The sequence below is a fragment of the Lepisosteus platostomus genome, chromosome 2 (assembly GCF_059453375.1).
Source record: "Lepisosteus platostomus isolate fLepPlt1 chromosome 2, fLepPlt1.hap1, whole genome shotgun sequence".
Classification (NCBI taxonomy): domain Eukaryota; kingdom Metazoa; phylum Chordata; class Actinopteri; order Semionotiformes; family Lepisosteidae; genus Lepisosteus; species Lepisosteus platostomus.
The window spans coordinates 59,654,959-59,681,156 of NC_142612.1; the positions used below are offsets into that span (position 1 = coordinate 59,654,959).

Below are 26,198 nucleotides of genomic sequence, written 5' to 3' on the forward strand. Positions count from 1 at the left end.
CTGTATTGTAGACACTATAGCAGCTCATTGAGAGTTTAATTCTGACACCACTCAGTTTTGCATAACTGCTTTTTAAATGATATTTTATTTATCTTTGTAATCAATACATAATCAAAAATTAAAACAAAATAGCCCCTCCAATTAGCTTATTGGCATCAGCCATTGTTTTACTTAAATCCTTTGGTTTTTACATATGTTTGTATTTGTTCTTTACCTCTATCATTGTTGGAGTCGTGGGCTTTTTGATATTTCTTTCGAAATGTCTTTGTGTCTGGGTTGTCATTGTGTGTGCAGATGGGAGGGAGGGTGTCGCTGTTTGCTCTGAAGGCATTCATTTTTATTGTATTGTAACGCATACAGCTGACATTAGAGGTTGTGCGAGCCGGCGTACCAGCGCGGTGACGTCACCACCCTTCCCTATGAATAGCAGGGACCGCAGCTATCCCTTTAGCTCAAGTGGCTGGGTCCCTGTTGAGTGACGCCACAGGCCCAGGTTCGAGTCCCCAGCGGTGGGGGGCTGACCTGAGGCGGCAGCGGCAAGGGCGCATACCCACGTGAACCCATGAGCGCCGCAGTATTGTCTACCTAAAGAAAGAAAACCCGGGCAAATTGTGGTTGAAATTGTTAACTGGGTACCTTATTTGGTTTTGAAGAGTAAATTATTGTCCTCTGTTACCCCTGACCCTGTGCAGCTCTGTGGTGATTTGATCAAGGCTGCTCGCAGGCAGCTCCAGACCCAGAGCTCCACAGTACCTCTCTCCACACGGCACTGATCAAGACAGTCCAGCTTCCATAGAGGCATCGTCGCCGTCTTCTACAGGCTCAGCTCCGGCGAGCCCTGTTATACAAGCCTGTGTCTTATTCCCATTTTAAAATAAAGGAGATGTGAGGCCTCCCCAGTGGTCAAAGCCTTCAAGGACAACCGGTTGACTGTGATCTGTGATGTCTGAAAGCCTGTGATCCTCATGATCCCCAAGATCATGAACCTGGGTCACCTCACTAAGTAACTGTGCTCCCCAGCGAGCCCAAATGCAAATGAAGACAACACAAGGGAAACAAAACTTGCTTCTATAAAAACAGTATATATGTAAGAACATCTGTAGCATGTCTAAAAAGTCTCAAAGATTTTGTGGCTGATACAAATCAGGTGTTATCTGCTTAACAAGGCCGTGTTTTTTAGGGGCGATGTCACTTGAGCCCTATAAATCTCAGAGCGGAGTTATTTCAGAAGCTGCAGCATATGGGGCCATTGCTGGTTGTCGGATTGAGAGGATATGAAACTGTGCTTATCGCGGCTGATTCGGCTTCAAATGCAACCGTAGTGGCTTCCTTAGCTACTTTGCTTCAGAACTTCAATCTATGTACACTCACGGGCCAAAATTAAGCAATGCATCTGTGAGCAGGAATAACATCCTGGGTTGTTCTGTTGTGGTGTTGTTGTTGTTGAGGGTGTGGCTGGACATTGCAAAGGCCCGCAGCCCAATCCTAGTATCATTCCTCTAACAGGATCGGCTTATGTAAAGGTAAAGATGAGTGAGAACGAGCTGCCTGCTCTATTGAGATCTGGGGACTGCTTGGTCACGAAGCTGATGGAACTCTGCCTCATTGTTTTCACGACAACCAGCTCTTGATTCAGACCAAGGCTGGCCTGGTCCTAACCTCCACCCCCTCTAGACTTGGTAGTTCACAGCCCCAACACATCCTGGCCAGAAGCCTCAGTGATAAAAATCATTAAGGGGTAATCCGTTAAGGAACTCTCATTTAAAACTCAGTCTTTCCTTAAGCCCCAGCACTTATTTTATTGCAAATTAAGCACTGAATCCAACAACAGACTACTTGTCACTGAGAGGCTCTTTCATCTGGAGTCCCTAGTATTTATTTGTTGGCATTTCTCCTTTTTTCTCTGTTAAAAAACCTTCAAAGCCAGTGAAGAGACTGATTTTATCTTCCTGAGTAAGATGTCAAGTTTAAATAATTCATTTAATCATTGCTGGCTTTATTAAATCTGATTTAATTAGCTTTGGAACAGCCTAATCATTACAAATAGCACTGCATAGTACAGAAAGACATAGTGAAGCCTACTTCCTAATTAACATTGTAAGCCACTTCAATGCTCTGTCTCTTCCCCGTGACTTCTGGGCTCCAGGATTATAGTTTTTCTAACTCAATGCATCAATAGCACTGAACACCTGCAGAGGCAGCAGCAGCACAAGGCAAGCCCACATGACTCTGCAGATACCATCTGCTGCCCTGTTTAGTTTGTTGAAAAGTATAGATTCACACCTTTGTACCTCTGTTCAAGCAGTGAATAATAATCTGATTGCCTACAATCACGGATGTAGGAAAACAGAGCCTGGCTGTGTTCTAATTCACTGTGTGATTCTATCGATCCGGACTTGGCTTCACATAGAGGCTCATACCCTGTAGTTTGTGATGAATAGATCTGATTAGCATGCAATGTCTGATCTGTTGAAACGTAATAACTTAACCATTGTATTATTTGCTGGATTTCACATTAAGGGCTTCTCATTTTGCTGAATCTGGGTTTTACTTCTTGATTGTGATTTTCAAAAATCTAGATCTGTTTTTTGTTCCTGTTTATAAAGGAAATCTTACTGACCCCAAATCACATTTCCCAGACGTGGCCCTCCATAGCTCTGTTTGGAAAGCTAGTGCTGTAGCAGTTAGACTTATTTGATAAAAAGGCCAACTCCTCCATTCCTCATTGCTGGAGGGCTTGTTTTTCTTTGTGGGTTGTGAATTCTGCCATCCAAACCACAATAAATTAATCCTAATTTCCTCCTTTATGACTCAGATAAACTGTACACATTATGCAGAAACATTTGCAAAATTAAGTTTAGGTTCAGTGTGCAAAAATGGCGAAATAGGCCATTCTAAAAATGTAAGGACACAGAGGAGTTAAAAGAATACCAGGAGAAAAGCAGCTTCATTTCTTGTGTATCTGTTTACTGCATAACCAGTTCAGAGTTCTGCCAAAGGATCTTACAGGCCTTCCCTGGAGTCATCATCATCATCATTACAATAAAAATAATTCCTTATATATCACTTTTCTGGGCACTCCACTCAAAGCTTTTTACAGGTAATGGGGACTCCCCTCCACCACCAGCAGTGTGTACTACCCACCTGGATGATGCAACAGCAGCCATAGTGCGCCAGAAAGCTCACCACACATCAGCTATTAGTGGAGAGAGAGCAGAGTAATGAAGCCAGATTCATGGATGAGGATTATTTAGAGGTCATGACTGGCAAAGGCCGGGGTGGCGTGGGAATTTGGCCAGGACACCGAAGTAAAACCCCTACTCTTTTCGAGAAACGCCCTGGATTTGTAATGTCCACTGAGAGTTAGGGCTTCGGTTTTAGGTCTTATCCAAAGAATGGCACCTTTTTTTACAATGTACAGTGTTTTTACAGTTTTTTAGTTTCCCCATCATTATAGTGGGACATTAGGACCCACACAGACTTGCCCACTAACACCTCTTCCAACAGCAATCCTAGCTTTCCCAGGCGGTCTCCCATCCAGGTACTGACCAGGCTCACATCTGCTTAGTTTCAGTGGGTTGCCAGTTATGAGCTGCAGTGAAGCAGAAAGGGACCTGCAGCCTGATGATGCTGTTTTTTTCAGCTCATTCACTGCCTCTGGATCAGGTAGATCCAGTTAGACCTAGACTTGTCCTGTAACTCCATTTTTATTTTGTTGTAACTTGGAAATTAACCTTGCTGTGTCTCCACCACCGGTCTAAATAGTTAACTTCCAGAAAAGACTGTGGGAAGAAACTAAAGCACCCAGACGAAACCCACGTAAACTCAGGGAGAATATAAAAACTCAACACAGAAAGCATCCCAGAAATTGAACCCAGTAATCCCCAGAGCTGCAAGATAGTGATGCTAACCATCGCACCTTGCCACCACTTTTATAAAAATAGGATTAAATATTGTTAAAAATTGGGAAATGCACAGTTTAAATCATGGCAGTTTAAAAAGCATCAGCATCAGCAATGATGACTCATTACCACTTCAGAGTATAAACACATGGAAGTTAGTCCTGTTTTAGTAGTGCTCTTTAGTTCCCCAGTAAAAGTTCCCATATGCCACCCCCACAAACCTATGTCTCCCACTCCCTTGTTGACCACTTGGTGACCCAGATCAGAGTAGTGGCCCTCTAGAGTCTAGCATCCTTGTACATCAGAAGCTGATTCTAATGCTGTCCAGAGGTATATATGGTCGGTGTTACCCAGCAGTCCAGAGTATGTCTAGAGGCAAAGGGCTCATACAAACTCATTGAAAGCAGTTTCCTTCTTTATCTCCAAAAACACAGCTGCTAGATTGGAGTGCAGATTTTCATCCTGTTTGTCTGCCAGGAACTAAAAAACATTCCAGATCAAGTACTGATCCACATAGGGACAGCATGCTACTAAGAAAATGTGTTTAACTAAGTCTTCTTGCCCACACCACTCAGCCTATTTTTGGAAATGAAGGCAGGGTCCTGCAATGCCCTTGTCTTTTTAAATTCCCCTTGGCTCTTCCAAAGTGTTCCTATTTTGGTAGAATTTACCAAATGTACTACTTTACTAGCTATCCCAGAGCTATCTGAATCATTCAATAAAATTTAGAAGAGCAGTACTCCTAATACAGATTTCTGTCATACTTCAGTAATTGCATCCTCCAAAATATTGCCACTGTTATTTAGGTCTTTAATGAGACTTTGTATTAATCATTTGAATGCCAGATGACAGCAAATGTGCTCAAGTCAATGTGCTGTGTCTGCATAGCTTAAGTTACATATGTTTTATTGCACTAGTGCTTCTATGCTATACTGTACTGTATGTTGCTATCAGAAAATTAAAAATCTCCTTATATTTAATACTGTCTAAAAATACTAGCTCTACAATGCTTTTTGACTTTCATTTGCTGCAGATGTTCCTCCTCGGCAGTTCCTCAGCATGTTTGCATTCCCTAAAACTTTGGGAATCGAGGACACTAGCCCTCCCCAGATTTCTGCAGACCCCTCCAGGAGCTGCCCACAGCCCCCATTCCATTCATGGCTTCCATTACACTAATGAACAGTGAGGGCTCGCCTTCTCCCCCACGCCGCCTTTTTTATAGCAATTAACAGGAAATTCCATCACATTTCTGCATTTCCACCTCAGTTTGCCATGCGGAAAAGGTCTTGGTGTATGCACTACCATACTGTAGCAACTGCTATTGAAGCTAGACTTGTTTCCGCCCCTACGTTCACGGGTCTAAAACACGTTTCACACGAGGCAGCAAAGAAAGGCCCGAGGGCCTCGGCTTGCTGGCTGGAAGGCGTCTTGAGGACTGATAGGGTTTGAGCTGTCCCTGCTCTCCTCCTCAGTTCTGACAAGCTGTTGGAAAGGCACTGTTTGGGCAAGTTGCAGCAGGTATCGGCGACCCGACCGCTGGAATTCAAGGCTCTCTGCTTTATCAGGGCTGGAGCCGGTTAAGGAAATCAGGCAGTGGAAAATAAACAAACGGCCAGGGAAGGAGAGAGAAAGGGAAGACAAGCTACTGGCAATGTACTCGACCTCTGGACGGGGTGAAAACGGATTTTGCTGGCTGAACACAGAGGAGGTCCAGATTAGGTTATATGCAGAGACATGGGAGCTGTGCTGAGCTGGGTAATTGTCTCTTTGAACTCCTGTTGTACTGTATATGTTGCTGTTTATATGGGTTGTTGGATCTTGAGTTATCTAAGGTGCCTTATGAATGTAAAATACAGCATTCTATGCTAGAACCTTAGATATTAATGCCACAGTGGCTTAATATCATTTCTTTCTAGATGATGTGTGAATTACATCAGGTGCAGGTGAGAGTAAAGTACAAATATTAATGAAGATCCCCTCTGATTCTGTTGCTATTGTGATTATTCTCAGTAGGTCTGTTGTGATTACTTGTTGCCGAAGGCAATGAAAACTGAGCTAATTATTGCACCTTTACTTGCTTTAATGGATAAAAATGAATTTTCTGCCTTTGCTGTATTGTATCAGATAGCAAGAGCTTAAAAAAAGAGATCTATTAGAATGTAGAAAGCAACTGTGTGGTGAATGTCAGGAAGATTTAATTGTTTAGAAATTGAGTAGTGATTTTGTGTGTTAAATGCTTGATTAGAGTACTATAAAATAACAACAGTAAAAATTGCTTCCCTTTGGAAAACTTAGTTTTAGATTTGTTGTTTCCCAGAGGTCAACTCTCAAATGTCATGCTGTGTAGGAATAAGCAATCTGAGCAGAACTCAGGTTTTCTGTACTCAGTCAGCAGTAACTAGCAGAGATTTCATCATGTACAAAAATTGCATGGATTAAAATAATACATAAAAATGTATTACTGCTACATAACAGTAAAATACTGTTCACGCCAAAGTGCTAAGGAGTTGAAGTACCTTAGGGCATATTATAGGTGTACAGTATGTGACATTTTTGTCCCAGGTGCTGAAGCAATCCGTTAAACCTCTAATTTTGTAATTATCATACCACCACAGTTACACAAGCAGACATATGTTCCTTTTTATTCACCTATTAAAGATTGAAACCATTCCAGCACTGTGTTTCGACAACTGATGGGATTTTACTTTATAAAGTAAAATAGCCCTGAGGTAAGCGAGACAAAATGAAAAATCAGGCTATGGAAGCTAAATTAAACAGCAGTGTCCAGTGATAAAGATACGGTGGTCGTCCGCTGTTGAAGTATTGTGTTTTAATTAAGGTTTGATTAATATGCCTTAATTAAAATGTCTTAGAACACCAAAACAAACCAAAAAATGTTGTACTGAATTGATAATGTACATTATTTTTTCATATTCATTTAGCAGAGCATATGAGAATAAACCCTAGGTTAAACAATAGTCATTTTCAAGACATTTTCCATGTCAAAAACCAGTCATATGCACAAACGTGCAGTAAAAACAAATAGGCAGACACATATTGCTAGATTTACATTCAGGTCTTTAGATAAATGGGTAGAGATCCAAAAGTAGGATTCATGTCTCCTCTTGTAAAGACCAGTACTGCATTCATCTGGGCACTGATCACTGCTTCTCACAGGTAGATGAGGTGTAAAATATGACGACATGATGAGAAAGCTGTGAGATGTGGGCGTGGGAAAACTGTATAAGAGAAGCCGCATGTCATATCCAGAAGGATTGGGAATGACTAGTGTTCCAGGGAATAACATATTTCAGACATGACAACTCAGTGTCATTATATGGGCTTTAAAAATTCTGAAATAAGAGATGTCTGTTGTGATGGCAAACCGTTATCTTCTGTTTTTTATCGTCTTTTTTTCACAGGCTCCAGAAATAGTTGAGGACTCTGCAAATGGCTGTGACTGTGTAGAAGATGGGGACTCTGGCCCTGAAGAATTACCAGACACTCGGGAATCAAGTGAGCCTGCGGTTGAGAACACAGAGGAGTACTTTGACACGCGCTCATGGCACAGTGACACTTTCTCAGACATCAGCCCTGATAGCTGCGAAGACCCGGCTTTAACAGCGCCAGGGCCTGATGACACATGCACTGAGTGGCAACTGGAATCTACCTTTGAACCTAAAGCAGACCAGTGTGAAAACAGCTTGGAGTGCCAGCCAGCGTCTTTGAATCTTAATCTGGAAACACATAAAAAAATCTGTGACAGGCTCCAAAATGTAAATGAAGAGTTTTCTGACAATCTCCATTTAGAGTCGCAGTGTCCAAGTTGTGCAAGCAATGAGTGTCCCCTTTTGCCGGAATGGGGACAACAGCCAGATGCAGATCCTTCATTGAGTAAAACTGGGGACAAAACGTTATCTGCGGAAGCTGGACTTCCCCATGTTTCAAATCAAACTGTTCCTGAAATTGTTACGCTGCCTGCTGCTGGAATTTCAGAGAATGTGGAATCAAGCATAACAAAATCAGAGTCTAACTCCACTGAGGTATATACTGATGACACACCTCTAGAGTTTGAGGTTGGAACTGCGTCCTCTTTCTGGCTTTCTGGCACAGAAGACACCACGCGGACAGAAGAGGATGGAAGGCAGCAGCAGAATCTTACTCAGAGCTTCTCGGGTTGCGGGGAGGACTTAGATGATGAGACGAGTTTAGAGATTCGAAAGCTTGTTGCAGACCTTCTGGAGTCATTCAGTCAGGACAAGGTGGAGCAAAATCGGGACGAGGACAAACCTGAAACGGAGTACAGTCAGGCTTGTGGGAAAAGGGAAGGATCCTCTGCTTCAAACTATCCAGAGGGAGACCTGCAAACAGCACAACCTGTCGATGTTCTGGTAGCACCCTCTGCTGGAGAGGCAGTGCAAGAATTCCTGGGTTTTCCAGATGTCGACTGTGACCTCATTTACTCCAGCAGCTCAGAAATTGCGGGTTCAACCAAGCGGGACCTGAACACCTCACTGCACGAACACAGTGAACAGTTAATTCATACCTCATCAGAGAGCGAGGATGTTTGTTTTCTGCAAGGAAAATCTGTACAAGATGCAGACTCTAGCTCAAGGACATTTAGAAGTTTAGATAATGTAGGATTATACAATTTAACAAATAAGGTGGAATTCGATTCATGCAGTCCCATTAACAGCACACCTGATAGTGCAGGTAATTTGCAGTTGAACAGTAAACAATCTGCAAATGCTAACTCTTATCTAATTTCTGAGTTAGTTGAGGTGACAAGAAAAAGATCTGTGGAAACTGAGCATGTTGGTAAACCTAATAGACTTGAGGAAACTGACTCTTTCCAGGAAGAAAATCTAAAAACAAGTTACACAGATCTGGATGATATTCCAGTGAGGAGGATAGAAAATACATTGGGCACAAATTCCTTAATTTGCAAACCAGTGAAATCAGAATTCGATCAGATAGAATGTAGTACTCCACCTGAGCAAACCCATTACACTGAGTTTCTTGCCACACCTGAAACACAGTCAGACACAAATAACAACACAGAGACAAATTTAGAGTCATGCACCACTGATCCACTTAAAACAACAGAGTTAGTTAAGACGCAAGAAGATGTCCCTACAGAGGAATTAATCAGAACAGCTGAGGAAGTAGTAGATTCACTCTTAGAAGAGATTAAGAATCATTCCGAGAATGACACTGTAAATTCCTCTTCTTTCTGTGAAGAAGTCTCTGACCACTGTATTCCCATTCATACAAGCATAGACAATGATACAACCTCTTCTAGCTGTTCAGAATGTGAAAATAACACTGCCGACATTGAAGACACTTTAAGCACCCTGGACTATGTACCAAACTGGAGCAGTGAAGAATCCATTTCAGGTCTAGAAGCAATTCAATTTGTCTGTGAACTTGATGTTTCTGTGGAGGAAGCGTTAGAAAGGTTTCAGGAGGGCGATTTGTTGAGTGACTTCAACAATACAGATAGCATCAGCCAAGAGGGTGACTCACACAGCACAGTTCCCTCAGATACAGATACGAACACTGGACGAAATGTAGACGATGACCAAATAAATTTAAAGATCAACACACATACTGCAAGTTCTCAAGTACAAACACGCAATTCTGAGAACAGCAGAAGAAAATCCCTTTGTGAGGAAAAGACAGAAGATGTAGATTGCTGTGTAGATAAAGGACGGGGGTCACTAGCCAGCTACTTGGAAACTAGAGGAATATATTTGCAAACCATAGAAAATGAAGTGTACAATGACGATATAGCTAAAGAATCAACAGTTTCTATTGAGGCAAGAGCTTGTAAATTAACTGAAGAATGCAATGAATCATTTGACAATAATTCACAGTTAGAGCAATTGTCCCAAGACATTGAGGGAGTACCAAACATAGATCTGGATATAAGCTCAGATGTGAAATTGGTCATAAATACAGACCCTGTTTTTGTGGAATCTGATAATAGTCAAGAAAAATCATCTCCTGTAACATATGAAGATGGTTTAGCTGCAGGTGAGGTAGATGATTCTGACATTTCTTCAGAGTCTGGTGTCTTATTGGGCACAGTAACCTCTGAGGAGGACCAGGGCATTAGCGGTGATAAACCTGCTTTTCAAGGTACAGCAGTTACAGTCCATAGCACAAAGGCAGATTCGGTCAACACAGGTACAGAACTACAGAAAAGAGTTTCCCCAGTGGAGCCTATCACTAGCAAGATGATGACGCCTCTCATCAATGGATACGCAACAAGTGAAGGTCCGCACAGTCCAATGATGGTGACCCAGGATTGCACCAGCACCAACAGCGAGGACAACATGCAAATGATTCTTGGGAACAATGCTAGTGTTCACAAAGCTGCGAAGAAGCAAGGGTCAAAGAGTGGCTCTATGGGAAAGTCTTCCAAGTTTTCTGTGTTTTCTAAGATGCCTTCTTTTAGAAGGAGTAAAAATTATACCCGGGAGGGCAAGGACAAGGTGGAGAACTCTGCTAGGGACCAACAGGATAGCAGTGGAGAGAAAAGGGAAGGCAGCTCAGGCAAGGACAGTCCACCAGTTTACGTGGGTCACTCTTGTTATTACAAGGCACACCTGCCTATTAGCATGGAAACACTCCAGTCCTCCCTAAAGGAAGAGGAGCATCAGACAGATAACTCGGATGATGATGTGTTTGATAAGGACAGTGTTTTTAATCAAACAGTGAAAAAGGATTTTGCTGCCAGTCAGTCTGAAGCAGATGAAAACAGTTTTTACCCCCTTACACCCAGAACCAAGCACATTACACAACGTTTTAACCAGAGCTCAAGCTCAGTGGACACTGATACAGTCAGCAACCCAGAGTGTGAAAATCTTAAGAGCTCACAAACAGGACATGGAGTGGCCTACAAGAGAAGCAAAAGTACAGACAACCTGAACTTGCGCATGAGGCTAGCCCTGGCTCACAAATCCTTATCCAGCTTCTTTGAGTCCAAAATTACAGATAAGGAAAGCGAGGAGCAACTGCCAAAGAATGTAAGTGAGGAGACCAGGTCAAAACAGGTGTCCTGGAGAAAGTTCAAAAGGACCAAGGAAGCAGAGATGTTGAAAAGAGCCATGTCGGTCCCAGACACCCACAACACCAGGCCTAGGCGGCATATCCACGGTGACTATGCCTCCAAGACTACACAGGAAATGGCAGATTGCCATGGGACTCCTGCCAGCCAGAGAGGCAGCCATTTCATGGACTCCCTGAGCAAGAGCCAGGATGCTTTAGAGATGGCAACAGAGGAAGTCAAACCAGGAGAGACCAGAAAGAAAAGAGGTGCACCTAACGGGCTGTCAATAGTGTGCTCAGATTCCAGCTTTCCAACGTTGAATGCCTCGAGGACTGATTGTGAAGCTCTTCCTCCAGGGGACTCCAGCCCTTTGTCTCCTATAAGTCCCAGCAACCTGGCTGCTCCAGCTAATCAGCTGACACCCTCTTGGTCCAGGACTTCACCACCCTCCGAAGGGATGGAAGTTCCCTTGAGGCCGATGAGCCCCAAACCTCAAAGCCCACGCCCTGGGACCAACAGGCGGAGTTTTCGGTACCCTTGCCGGGCCAGTGCCATATCCCTGATTTCCCTGGGCATCGGTGCCAGCGTGGAGGGACTGTCTGATCCCCCCGAGCGCCCAAAAACATTGAAGCCTCGAGCCTCCCAGCTCCTGTCCCTCCACTCCCTGGACACGGACTTCCGGAAGGAAGAGGGGAGCGCAGGCAGCCTTGTTAACTCCACTTCAGTCAGCGACTTCATGAAAGATGAGGTAAGGTGGTACTGGGAAGGAGGTTGCTGGGAAGGAGTTTCCTGGTATTCACTAACATTAATATCGCTCGTACTTGTCTGCTCACCTGTTCCCCACACCTTCGTCCTCGTAGCAGGTTTAAGAAAACTCTAAGAGACATAACTCATATCTCATGTCTCATGTCTTAGCCTTCACAAACATAGAGGAATGGAGCTGGTTTCTGTTTCCTTACTGTGCTGCTGGCTGAGGTGTCCCCCAATCCACCTGTGAAGGCATTCCAACTTTGACAACTGTAATTGAGCTGAAAGAGACTTTATCTGATAGGCAACAGATTGCAAAACCTTCAGTATCCAATTGTTTCTTCATTTTCCATTTTAGTTATACAGTTATGTACAGTGTAGTTTATGTTAATAAAACCAAATTGTGGATAGCAGTGAATTGGGACAAATGATCAAAGCAGTTTTATATTCTGTTTTAACTACATAATCCAGGAGGAAAATTGGGAAATGTATTTACATTTAGAAACAATCTTCTGTTTGTACTGATACTGTTAGTGTACTTAGTTCCACACTGTTAATTACACACTATGAAATCCTCTGTATCTCTAAAAAAGAAGTCTTTGTTGTTCACATTGACCATCGTGGCAAACTTTGAGAAACGTGCTCCTGTTGAGAGAGAGCCTGTCTTCTGTCAGAGCCTTGAAAGTGCTCACTCTTCTCTTTAACGCCCCTGTCCAGTCGTGGATGAGCATGAATAGCTGGCTCTCGCACTCAATCCATCTTCCCTCTATACAGTACCTAGCTGTCTAGCAGCCCTGCCAGTGTGTGCCCATATTTACTGGCTATGGCAGTCTGTTCCCTTTTCAAACAATAAGCCCCTTCATCTTTCACTGTTCTTTCCTTTTCAAGATGGATAAGGAGGAATGAAATAAGTGGAGTCAGCTTTTTTGCTGCTGTCTCTCTCCCCAGAGTTTTGTGATCTGACAGAGCAAGCTCCTTAAGGAATTTATTTTGTGTGTGTTAGGCTTTAACTGCACTGCGCATGTGTATGGAGCGTTATAAATTGTAAATTGCCGGCGCTATCTAGTGGTGTACAAGTGTAAGTTCACACACACATAAAGCCAGAGAATGGAACTAAGGAGCATCCGTTAAGTGAAGTTATCCACTGAATGTACATGATCATTTCAAACCAGTGCCTGAAATACTTTAGCAGATGGAGGATGTGTTAAAAAAATGGTATTATGGGGAACAAATCACACAATTAAATGTACTTTAGGCAAATTTGTGAAAGGTTAAAGGTAATGATTAAATGAAATGTTTAATTTGTGTTGAATGTCTGTGGTTACATTTTATTCCCATTCACATCCAGATGAAAATAATAAAAAATTTACAGATTCGTTTATGCTCACAGTTTCCACCTAATGCCTGTGCAGGACGTTAGTAAACCAGCAAGCCCAGCGACACCAGAAAAAAGGGTGCTTGATCAGGTGGCCGTGCTGCGAACCAAGCGCCTCGCGCAGACATCGCCTGTGCCGAGACCTCTCTCTGACCTGGGCAGCTGGACCCTGCCCCTGCACAGGCGGGGGGAGGTGCCGCTCGCTGCTGGGGAAGGCAGGAAGGCCAAGGGGAGGCGCTACTGCTCGGATGACCTGTGGATAGAGGAGGAGAAGAAACGCAAGAGGAAGAGGGCCAGGGAGGTGCAGAGCAGCATGGGCAGGCTGGCTGTGGAGCTGCCTGAGGAGCTGGAGAAAGTAAGATACCATCTCCAGACGCTGGCAGGGCTCCTGCAGCCCTCTTCCCCACCACCTGCGCTCTCGCTTCTTCAAGACCTTCTTCTGCTGTTGTTGTTTTTTCATACTCTGCCTTCACCTTTGCTTCTGATCTCCCTTGGCTCTTTGCCTCCTACTCTCTGTGACTTCCTGTGCTTTTTCCTCGGGCCCTGTCTGCTTGGCCAACCTTCTTGCAAGATCTTCTGTCTTTCTTGACTGAACTCCGAAGATGAGAAATTCCTTCAGCCTTTGCCGCGCGATTTTCTGAAGACTGTGACTAACTCTCCTCGCTAGCACAAAGAGTGGTCCAGCAACAGACTCCAACAGCTCCCTGCAGACGTCTGAGAAAACTGCTACAGGCGCTTCTCAGAGTTTGTTTCAAATTGCAGTTGTGCAGCTTCTTAAAAACGGGAATCTGTATAACAGATTACATTTCCTTCCCTTTCATTAGAATGTAAAAAGGTACAATTTCTGCACAAGGCTTTTGCCTGGTGATTTTCTCAGTGTAAAAAATAAAAAGAGATCTCACTGGCATGTTTCTGGTTTTTTTCTTCTTGCTTTTAAGGTCAGAGAACGCCTGTCCCTGACTCCCGCAGTGCCCTTTCCCACTCTGCCCCTGAAGGACCATTGCTTCTCCCAGAGTACCCCAATTGGCCTGGACTGCTTGGGCTGGCGGAGGCGAATCTCCTATCCAGGTGAGTACTGCTCTGGGTCTCTCTTTGCCCTCTCTACCTGCTGCACTGAAGAAGATGAGCAGAGAAGTACATTTCTTCATGTCCTGGTGCTTATGGCCTGAATACCTCTGTGAGCCTATTCCTTCCTCCTCAGGGTCACAGGATCTGAAGTACCATCTGTAGCATTGCATCTTATCAGGTAGCCATGCCTGACTGGCAGGAGTTCTCTCCTCCTGTACAGTTTGATACTGTTCTGTACTAGTGTCACTCAGGACAAAGTACGTTGTTCATTGTCTGTTATTGTGTTCATGTCATGTCAGAAGGCACATTCTGCAATTGTGGATGAGCTGCTTTTAGGTTTTCTTTACCCTTGCAGTTAGAATTTAAAATGTCCTTTATGAAGTACACAACTGATAAGAAATGTGGAATTTCTAAACACTTTCTCATAAGGAGTTCTTTTATTGCTCTGGGTGTTAAGCTGCTGCTGTCTGTTACTGATTGAAAAACTCCTGCATTGATTCCAAGTCAGTGGAGCAGCCTGATGGTTAGTATGGCAGCCTCACAGCTCTTAGGTCACAGGTTTGATAGTAAGCCAGGGCTCCTTCGGTGTGGAGTTTGCTTTTTTGTCCCTGGGTCCGTATCCATTTTCTGCTTCCTCCTACCTCCCCAAAGACATACTAGCTAGGTTAATTATTCTTGGCTAATTGTTGTCTGTGTGAGTAACCTTCAATGGACTGGCTTCCTGAAAAAGATGGAGTCCTGATATCAGCTCTGTGCTTGCAGATAGGCAAAAGCAATGTTTAAAAATAATCTTATCAAGCATGAGATTCTGTAAAATTCTGGACATTCAGGATTCATTGTCTTCATTATGTGGACTAATCCTCCCTGAGCTACTGTAATTGCGTTTAAGCTTTGAAAGTGTATTGCCCAAAAGTTGTTTTCAGTGGTAACCTACTAAAGCTCAGCAGGTGTGAGCCTGTGTGAGTCAGTACCTGGATGGGAGACCTCCTGGGAAAAACTTGGTTTTTGTGATTGGTTGTTGCTGGAAGAGGTGTTAGTGGGACCAGCAGGGGGCGCTCACCCTGCAGTCCATGTGGGTCCTAATGCCCCAGTATAGTGACAATATACTGTAAAAAGGCACCAACCTTCGGATGAGATATAAAACCAAGGTCCTGACTCTCTGTGGTCATTAAAAATCCCAGGGTGTTTCTCGAAAAAAAGAGTAGGGGTGTAACCCCAGCGTCATGGCCAAATTTCCTACTGGCCCTTACCAATCATGGCCTCCTGATAATCCCCATCTATGAATTGGTTTCATCACTCTGTTCTCCTCTCCACTAATAGTTGATGTGTGGACAGCATTCTGGCGCACTATGGCTGCCGTCGCATCATCCAGGTGGGGCTAGACATTGGTGGTGGTGGTGGAGGTCCCCATTACCCGTAAAGCGCTTTGAGTGGAGTGTCCAGAAAAGCGCTATTTAAGTATAACCAATTATTATTATTATTATTATTATTATTATTATTATTATTATTATTATTATTATTATTATTATTATTACATTGAACAGTTACTGAAACAAAGCTTAAACGTGGTCGTAAGTTATCATAATAAAGCCCTGAAACAAAGCTACAAAGCAAATGAATGGTTAGGGGTCAGTATGTCAATTTATCTACTCTGCTTCTACAGTATACACTACTTTAAAAATTAATCCGAATTTTTTATGCTTCTTTATTGGAATCACCCAATTGTTAATCATATGTGACCTCTGTGACCCTGTGACCTCTGCACCTCCAAGGCAGAGAAGATGGATTCTGAACACTCTCCTCCTGCCTATCCTTTGAAATATCACCAGCTACACAGAGCCGTGCCGGCCAGCAAGCATGAACTGAATGAGTGATAGTGCTGACAACTTTGTAAGCTTGCTGGCACTTGGAGAGACCTAGGGTTTGCTGTTTTGCAACAAAACTGAGGACACGTTGGCCACCTGAAGCCCAGTGGAACACTGTGGGACTTCTCCAGTTACAGTATGTGTTGTCATCTGTGGAATCCTCACCACTGGCTCCCCATAACCTGCATCTGCATCTCCAATAAAGCAGACATAGCTTTAAAAAGGTAGAGGTCGAAGACCAAACGCTGGACTTCAGTCAAAAAGTCCCTTGATGAAATTTATTTAAAGATTCACTTAGCTACCAGCTGAGCAAGATAGTCAGGGCTTGTGGGCCTCCTCTCGTTTGCAACCATTTTTTGTTCTTGTGTCCTGGAAACTTCTAGAAAAAAATGTATAATATATGAGGTACCAAGCACATTGAACTTTTAACAAGCCTTTGTTGTGCACTATTAACAACATTCACAGGCATGTAGTCAGATGCAAACTTTTAAGCTTCTTTAGCACCTGGGAACTTTCCTTAGGTTGAAGGAAAAGAGACTTTAAAGCTTGCATTATCAAGAAATTATTAAAATCACAGGATGCATACCCTCAGGTTCACTGCATAATTATTAAGTTTGTAACGTATTCAGCAGTATGGTCATGAATACTTCAGCTACACCCCCATGCACACACCCTTGTCCCCAGCCCCCCTCTCTCCTCTCAATGTCAGAGATGATGAGGAAGGGGCAGCAACATTCCTTCGAGGTCTGGCAGACTCAGAAGCCTCTCAATCTGCTCCCCTGGGACATGGTGACCTTGTGTGACAGTAATTAAACATCTAATTTACAATGTTTCTCTTCCCTCTGAGACGTTTTCTTTCACTAGAGCCTGATAGCATGAGCCAGAGAGAATACAGAGCACATCTTTGTGTCTTATTAGCATGTAGTGTGGGAGGAGCGGGTTGCTCTCAATGTCCCCTAGACTGCTCTTTAATGTAATTCCTCTGCCTAGATTACACAACAGAGCCCCCCACAGTGCCCCGATTGCCGCATGGGTTGTGTTACAGTCGTGGGGCGATCGGTATTAAGATACTGTAGCTCTTGTCCTGACCTGCAACCCCAAAGACACGCCTACACACAGACACAGACACTACATCGTTCACAGTAACACACATTGTTGAAGTTCATGAATATTAAGATTAATATGAGTCAAAAGGCAGTTCTACTCTGTCACTACAAGGAGCATGGTACTGGGTGACTTTAGTATTTATATTGAGAAACAGAGACAGCTTGCTTTCAGATTTTGAATTAAAGTGCTGCATTTTTTTTAAGCATAGCCTGTCAGAATGTTGTTCTGTGCTTTTAGAAATTTACAATTCCCAAATCTTTTTTTCTTTACTTCCACCCCCCAGTTTTAGAGCCATCTCTTCTTTATTCACTGAGCCTACCGTGCCTTCCAAAATCCCCCATAGTTAACATTGAAAACTCACTGAGAGACCTGGGGCATTGAGGGGAGTGGAGAGCCTGTTCTTCCTTTTAACAAGCTCACACACAGAACCACAATGGAGACTCTCATTCTCAGGCAGCAAACAACAGCCTACATTCAACAGTGAGTTTAGAATGACAGGATATCAGACTGAACCTTTTTCTACAATTATTTTTTTCAGCTCCATGGTTTTGTTTTCTGATGAGCTTTTTTCAAGTTAAGGCAAATTCTTTCTATCTTGAAATCGTGAAATATCTGTTGATGAACAGATATCTGTTGATGAAATAAATGATGATGAAATTACAAGTTCAAGCATGCCAAGTGACACAACAGTCCACAGTGGCCTCAGTCCTGTGGTTATTCTGGGGAAGGAATGGAAAGGGTTCAGACAGCAACCTGTTGGCGCTGGAAGGCAGTTATGATGACATCAGTGTCTAGGGTTTTATTCTATAAATGAATGAAAAGCAAAAGAAAAAAATTAACGGCTTTTGGAGCTGTAGGTTTTTTATACCCCTTTTATTTTACTTTCATTTATTTCTCAACTAGTTTCAAACTTTGACTCTTGTTTTCAGTTGAGAACAATAAAAGAGATTTATCAAGTTGAAGGATGGCGATTTGGTGTCTCTGACAGCGTGAAAGCACGCACAATGTTTTTCCACTAGCCCTGTAAAATAAGCTCTCCTGCCTGACACCAACAAACACTGTCCCATGGGCCATCACAATCCTTATGCCCTGCACATTACAGCATGCATATTGCTACTGACCATCTAAAAAGTAGCTGTGTTTCATTCGCTCTTGTTATTAGACATTTTTCTTCCATGCTGCCAAGCCAAAATGCTCAATGTTGTCTTTTGTGGTATTTACAGTCCAGAAACAGAACATTCCTTTCTTCTCCTTGATGAAGTGTAGCCCACGCGAGGTCGCAGCTCCCATGAATTAGTCATCTGGCTTGGCCCCAGCCTTCTTGTCACATATTTGTGCAGATACTGAGTCGAACACAAATAAGCTGACTTTTGCCTTTCCTCGCCTGGTATTTTCACACACACTTCAAAGGCATTGTATCTCAGGTAAGAGCCACCTTTCTGCTCAGCTTTTGTAAAGACCTCTTGACAGGAGCCCTCGGAAATTGCAACATTTCAGTTTTCAGTGGAAGAGCACAGAAAGGATTGAGCAAGTGTTGCTGGCTTCAGTTCTATTAAGAGAAGTGTAAAAGTGTGGTGTCCTGCCTATGAAGGATGGCTTCTTTAATTTTCAAGATGATACATTGGAATAAATTCAGTTGGCACATTATTTTATTTATTTGCTTAAGCTTTAAAATATTTAATTTTCCTTTATTTCTGGATTGCCGTAGGAATTCAGCACCAAAGGCTGAGGTACATCTTCCACGTTCAGGTCCATGCTCCTGAAAGGAAACACTTTTCATTTTATGGGATTAATGTAATTTAAAGAGTTGTGTTTTATCTGGGCAAATCTCAGAAACACCTTTTATATATCAAGATAATTTAAAAAAAGGCTGTAAGCATTATTTATATTTTAGTGTTTTTCTGTTGCCTTTGGCGTTGTCTTTTGTCTTTGGAGTGTTATTGAGCTGAGCTGAGCTGGCTGTAGGTTTAGTTGTGAGCAACAAACATTTCAGGAATTTGGTGTGGAAGTTCATGGCACGTGGCTATCTTTCAGTTTTCAGACACAAAAGTGGGAGAACCGATGTGGGATTCTGTCTCCTTCCCAAATATAGATTCATTTTCTGTTTGATTTCTTTTTTTGCTTTTCTGTAACACTTTATATGAGTGTTTCTGCATAATGTCTCTACAATGTCTTCATAACTTCTACTCAAGATATTCTCGCCACAAGTATAATGCTTAATAGGGCCCTGTACAACTGACATAACCTGTGCATAAGAGGTCAAGAGATTTGGTTTAAGCATAATTTATAGCACTTGATACAATGGAGATGCAGCTTTTGGTGTAAAGAGATAATTAAGCCATTTCGTAGTAACATTCAAATAAATTGTTTCAGCTTTTTCTAGTTAATTGCATGTGTGCCACATAAAGAGACAGTCCTCATGTTCATGTGGCCTTTGAAAAAGATGTGTTCACAGTTCATTTTGGAAATGGGATACATCACACCACATTGGTCCAACTTTATCCTTCAGTAGCTGTGGAGAGAGACAGCATTTTTTAAAAGGATAGCTTACCGGAAACACACACATCCTGCAACTGCGGTGGTCAGCAGTATTTTCAAATGGGTGTGGTGGGTTTATGTGTTTGTAAAATTGAGAGCAGGTTGTTCAGAGGAGCAGAAAACTGATTTTAAGTGATCATCTGAAACTTTTCAACCACATTGTTTTGATCAGTTTCTAGCCTTTATGTTTATTGTGTTGTGTTTTTTATTAAACATTAGGTTTTGGGTCCTGTTGTTAGTAAAGAGCTGTGCTTTATGTTCTAATAGTTTTATTTTAATGGACAGGATGCAAATGCTTAAAGCCTGCCCCATAAAAACTTGGTCCTTATGAAACTACTTGGAATTTAAAACCAGGATTTGTATTGGTCTGTTCACATTAAGGCCAAAGAGCCCTTAACAAAACATTTAGGCCTGGTCTGGCATCACTCTCAGTCAATAAAAGACTTGGTACAATTACAGGGGAATTATTCAGCAGCAGGCTTTTGGAACAGCGTGAGTGTCATTTACTGCTAACTGTTTCTGAAGCTGTGTCTGGCCATTGGGTTAAATATCCACTGCTCCTCCAAAGCTCTAACATTTCAACTTGTCTCACCAGGTGACCCTGCTTTTCTACCTGATTCAATTCTTGAAAACAAGAATTGGACAGGGGGGTGGAGAAGGGGGCTGAGAGAGATGGAGGGTGGCTGTTTTCAGCGCCAGGCTGTAATCGGCTCTGTGCTAAATGAAGCAACTGCAGCGAATTCAGCAATGCCGATAAGACAGGCAGCGCCCGATTCCCCCCTCAGAGGGCCCCCAGTGATGTCAGAGTGTGTGTCTGAGTGAGTGAGTGCAGCGCAGCCAGCGAGAGCTGTAGAGGCTAAACGCCCAGTGGCTCACAGACAGCTGTGCCAAGCAGCACTTGGGCGAGCTTGGCTGGGACAGGGAGGGAGAGCAAGCACAGCTGGCGAGAGCTTCTCTGCGGTCTCGGGCCACATGCGGACCCAGCAGAGTGCCGAAGGGAGCAGTGCGCTGCCAGGAGGGAGCTGCAGCAGCAGTGGCAGCTCCGGGCTCTCCCCGGGCTCGGATTCGGACAGCAGCCCTGGAGGGGGTCTGGGAGGCGGGGTGGGAGGCATCCGAGGTGTCCTGTCCAGGTACTGGAGTCTGGAGAGCCTGCACTCCACTACTGGTAAGATCTGTGGATACCCACTGGTGGGATGTCATCTGTGTCAGTTTGAATCAGCAGCCGTCTGCATTTGAGCTGCAACATTTTTCGTCTCTGTGAATTTTTTAAGATGTTTTTTTCTTTTTTGGGGTTTGTTTCTGGTATTTAGTTTCTAATGATCTTATAGAAACAGAACAGTAAATTACCTAAATACTGACCACAGCATGACACAGGGTAGCATCGCCTTGGAAAGTGTCAACGTTGCAAACGAGGGAGCGTTGGTACAGGGCAAAGGAAAATAATTTGCTTCTCATTTTTCAAAAAGGAGAAAAATATATAGGACTGTTTTTTTTTTGTAATAAAGCAAAACTTGATACCATACTAATCAAGGTATGTGACACTGGCTAGCAGTTTCTGTTGAAATATTTTTGATACATTTAAACAGAAAAGAAAATTGGTTTGCATAGCTGAATAGAGCCTTTAAAAACAGGAGAAATAAATGTTTTTCCTTAGTACATATTTGCTTCCCGGTAATGTATTACAGTTTAATTAACTGATATTTTTTTATTTACAGTATGTATGCTTATTGAAAAACATACTCTGTCGATCATTCAAAGAAATGTATAGTCTGGTTCATCTGTAAAATGATTTCAGCATCTTTTTGTTTATAGCAGTTAATAGTTAATTGCTACAGATAAGAGCAGAGAGGATAGATATATTGTTTATATTTGTGCTAGACTGGGGACTTGTTCGTGTGTACCTGTGTTTCTCTGCTCAACCTGTTTTCTTACCAATGAACACCTAAAGAGAAAAATTTCACTCCTTTGGAGACCTGGTAGGCAGCTGTCCGCAACAACTTTGCTAAGGTGAACCATTAACTGAGAGCTTTCTAAAATAACATCTCCTAGGAGATTAGTAAAAACAAAATGGATAGGCTGCAAGCAGTTTTGTATGATTCCTTGGCAGTCCTGTGACATCCTGCTTGATAAAGGGATAATAGAGGAGCATCTGGTCCATTAGCTTGGATTTCAGCATCGTAAAGCCATTTTACCAATATCGTGCTGACTGAAAGAGCAATCTCTAAACAAAAAGCAAAACATTGGTCATCATTTCAGAGAGAGTTATTCAATACCTTCCAACACCTCATTACTGGACCCCAATATGAAGACATCAGCATTGCAGCTTTTGCACCCCTTATTTCAGTTGGTAAAGTCCCTTTGTCAGTGGAGCTCCTAGGAACAAAGTGGGGTTCAGATCACAATTGGAGGCCAAAAATATTTCTGCGTCATGTATACAAATGTATAACTGAGCCACTGCACATACTGTATACTATGTCACACAGTCTCTATTGCTTTTTATTTATTTTACTTGTTTTAAAGAATTAGGCAAGTGCCTGTTTATGTTCTTAACACGATGGAGTTTACTCATCAGCACGCTGAATGTAAAGCTTTGAGCAAGACTGGGAGGCTGTCATGGAGAATTTGGATCTAAGTCATGCAGGAGTCACGGTCCATGGTCAGAATCACAGAGAAAGATTGTCACGCCGATGAAAATGAAACTATTAAAAGTGTTTCACACTTTGTACAAGGGGGGTTTGCGTAACAATCTGAACTGAAACTTAAGAACGGATCACACAACTAGCAAGACTTATCTCATGAGCCTGACAGTTTGATTTAGTGAGTAATTTACATCCAACAGTTGTTGAGCATTAAAAAAAAAAATTACTTTTCATTTATGTACAGAAAATATGAGATGCTTCTAGATAATATAGTATATTTATCAAAGGAGTCCTGTAGCATCACAAGCACATTGCCAAACAGACTGACTCGATTTTTGGCAGATGTAACTTGAAGCTGTGGCAACTGAACTCCATATAATGAACACTCTGTTGTAACTAATAAGTCAACTTCTGAAAACACAACACCAAAAATAGAACAACATTCGTGTTGGAAATACTGTAAAAAGTTCCGATACGACATCTCTTTCCTCTGTCGTGGTTTGTGCCCATTGATTGTCTTTTAATTGTTAATCTTTCCCTGCCTAAATGTGATCCTGAGCGCTGCTGTTAATCCTCCAACACAACATTTTTTTTATGCTGTTTTCTCTGTTCTCGGCTTTGACATTGAGGTGTCTGTGCCATCAATTCCTAACACTTCCCCCTGCTATTTTTTTGGGTGTAATGCACGTGCACATTGCAAAAGATAGGGAATGATAGAAGTAGAGCTGAACAGTATGACTACAGTACTCCCAAAAGCACTGCACCTGTGAGGTGTGCCTAATGCTCATTCATGATGGATGATGATGGAAATGATGGAATGATGGAAAGCAGATGTAAATCCCTCTTTTAAAAAGTTTCTGTATGGCTTCTGGTATTTTACCTCATCATAGACACCCCCTTATGTGTGGGAAGGACAGTGTAGTGATTTATTTGAAATTAGCAAGTAGTACTAAGCAAAAGTAAGGCAAAATTGGGAGATGGTAAATTCAAAGACTCACGTATGGCCATCAATGGAATTAATTAATCAGAACAGTTAATCGGAATCAGAATACAATGTGCAATTGTATTCATAAAAGAATACACTGTACCAAATAAATCAGTACAAGGGTATATATTAATATATAAATTATAAAAGGGTATATATTAATAGTCTGACATGGTACACACAAATGGTTGATCAAGCATCTCTTGATCCATTACAAGAGATGCTTATAATTCTGGATCAAATGCATACAAATGCAATGCAATACTGTATAGATATAATACTTAGGTCATTAACCTTGTAACAACTGACTCAGAACAAACATCAGTATTAATTAGGGCTCAAAAGACAAGTAAATATTCAGTTGTGTTAATCGACTTATCATTATTAAACATATTCTTATTTGGAATAAGCTTAATTCGTGAATGCAAACATGTGAACATTGACTGTTTGCAGTAAAACGTAATGGTGAATATGAAAGTGAAAATGCTTGACCAGACAGTTCTGGCGAGGTGGGAAAAGGAAAAGATGGATCAGTGTCTGATCTTGTCTAATCTTCATCTCCTGCCTCTGTGGCAATTGGATGATCTTTAGAAGGCAGGGGAAAAAAAGAGATCAGTGCTTAATGGTACATTGTAGTTAGGTCTTCCACTGGAACATGTAGAGAGTCTTAGGACTTAGAAGCTTGGCTGCAAGATGATGCTTAGATATGGGAGAAAGTCTCATCGTCTGTATTTTGTAGCTATTACTCTTAATATTCATTGATATTCAATGGTGTCGATTTTTCAAGTGTATTAGTTTTTGGTATTTGGACAAAATTACAATTGAGAACTCAACTAAACCTCTCTTGTTTCTGAGGAAGACGGGCAGAATTGCGGTTTGCTCATTTTCATTCACCAAGGTTCACACTATGGTGCTCACAGTCACGGGAGTATCTCACTGTCAAGTTGTTGTGATGTCAGAGACCAACCCAACCTCTTGCAGTAACATTTAAGTTGCATGATCAACTTGCAACTGGGTGGTGATGGGTTGTGACATCATCAGGTGTAGTGGTTATCCTTCACTATTCCTCATTGTACATCAGTGCTGCCATCCAAAAAGAATGCTCGTTTCCTGTCAGATTTTTTCCACTAAAAAAAGAGTGCATGAAAATAATCGCAAGCAAAGACTCAAATGAACATGGATACAGACTCCATTATATTTAGCTGTTTTGTCTGTAACCTTCCCATGTTTTTTCTCATTCTTTATGGTGATTACTGTTCCTTGCATCATGTATTTTGGGGAGTAGTGAAATTTTGATCATCTATTGATTTTGATCTGTGCATATGATCCTTAAAGGTGTTAATTTAAGTATCATAACTTGAGTAGCAGGTCAAAAATGAACCGGTCTGCAAAGCAAGACAATGTTTGGGTCTGACTCTTTGGAGAGGGGATCATATAGAAAATAGACACGCAGCGGATCGGGGTGTGATTTAAATGGCAATGTGACACAACACCCCGTTGTAATTTTTAGTGTTACTCCAGTATACTGACATCACTGCTCTGCTTTCATAAATGATGTGATGTCACTGTCCATGTTGCAGTGAGTGCTTTTCAGAGTAGATTTAGGAATGCAGTATATAAAACACACGTTCTGTACAACATTTAAGAACATATTTATAACATTTTTATGTAAGACCCTGCTAATTGATACATTTGAATCCTTTATGGGCTTTGTTAAAATTAATTGGAGACCCCTATTTTCTCCACTAATGGTATATTTCAATGTTAGATTTTGCATTGCCATTCCAAAATATTTATTTTAAATTTATGCAAAACCAGGCTTGCCCATGTGTGCTGTCGAAGAATGCGTGACTCTTCTTTTGCTTCTGCAGACGAGGGAAGATAAAACATTGGAAATGATTCCACTAAACTTAAAGCAAACTAAAAAAGAGAGAGAGAACGAGAGGTGCATTAAATAGGTCGCATTTCTAAATCAAAATACCCCACAGCTACCCCCGCCTCCACTTTGTGAGACGGATTGAGCCAACTCGGCAAGGGAGATGAAATGAATCTGCAGAATGAAAGGGACCTTGCAGAGCATCCTTGAGATTTTCATCTTTGAGACTGAGGCTGCCTGGGCATTGATCACGGCCCTGATAAAGACTCTTTAGAAACATGTGGTATCAGTTACGATCATCCTGGATTCAGCAAGGGGATCCTCGCTGTATCTGATTTGACTAAGGCGACCTAATAAGGCGCCTTTTTGTATCTTTAGTTTCTAGTACCAGTGGCTGCGATTGCTGGCAGTTTAGTTTGTGCAAAATAAGCTGCAAACTCAAGGCTGTGCATTCAATAGGTTAGAAGTATTTTGTTCTTAGAAATCTAAGGGCAAAATCTGCCATGCAAAATCCATATACTGTTCATTTTCAGTAATGTGGCATTGTTAAGGTAGGCTTTCACCAAGCCTATACATTTTTCACCAAAATATAAATTCATTGATGATTTTTTTTAAATTGGAAGTTAGAATCTCTAGTCCTTCTAGTATACATGCCTGCTCCCACACTGGTGGAAAGACTCCTCCAACCTGGCCCTCCTTTAAGGATTTGAGATGTCATCTTTTGTGTTCCACAGTGACTCCCAGAAGGCTCAGCACCAAAAGGAGGAGAGGTGTGTCCCTCCATGAACTGGTGCCCAGGAAGCCACAGGAGGTTATGTTTTGCTAGAAGGTTTTAGGGCTCTTGCTATCCAATCCCAGCCCTTCTCCCAGAGGAAGTCACACCTGGCTACTGGCATGACACAGGCTCGGACCTGTGACATCTGAATCGTAGAGCTCAATCCCCAATCTAGCTGTCTCACCTGTCCATTCTCACTTACTGTAGCTAAACAAAAATTAAATGAAAACACTAGAACGTGCAATTCGAACATACATATGTATGACA

General features: G+C 42.2%; 1 protein-coding gene across 14 annotated transcripts in view; it reads left to right on the forward strand.

Annotated features, from left to right (window-relative positions):
• The window catches only part of arhgef4 (Rho guanine nucleotide exchange factor 4), a 139,621-nt gene that overhangs the window by 63,448 nt on the left and 49,975 nt on the right, over positions 1 to 26,198 (forward strand). For 8 of the 14 annotated variants that reach the window (XM_088610243.1, XM_088610252.1, XM_088610261.1 and 5 more), the window contains 3 exons: positions 7,325 to 11,704; positions 13,116 to 13,433; positions 14,017 to 14,146. In XM_088610243.1, the coding sequence (XP_088466369.1) occupies positions 7,325 to 11,704; positions 13,116 to 13,433; positions 14,017 to 14,146 (4,828 nt within the window). Of the gene's footprint in view, positions 1 to 5,436; positions 5,658 to 7,324; positions 11,705 to 13,115; positions 13,434 to 14,016; positions 14,147 to 20,251; positions 20,822 to 26,198 lie in introns of those variants that run through there. The other 6 variants (XM_088610342.1, XM_088610350.1, XM_088610332.1 and 3 more) reach the window with 5 other exon arrangements.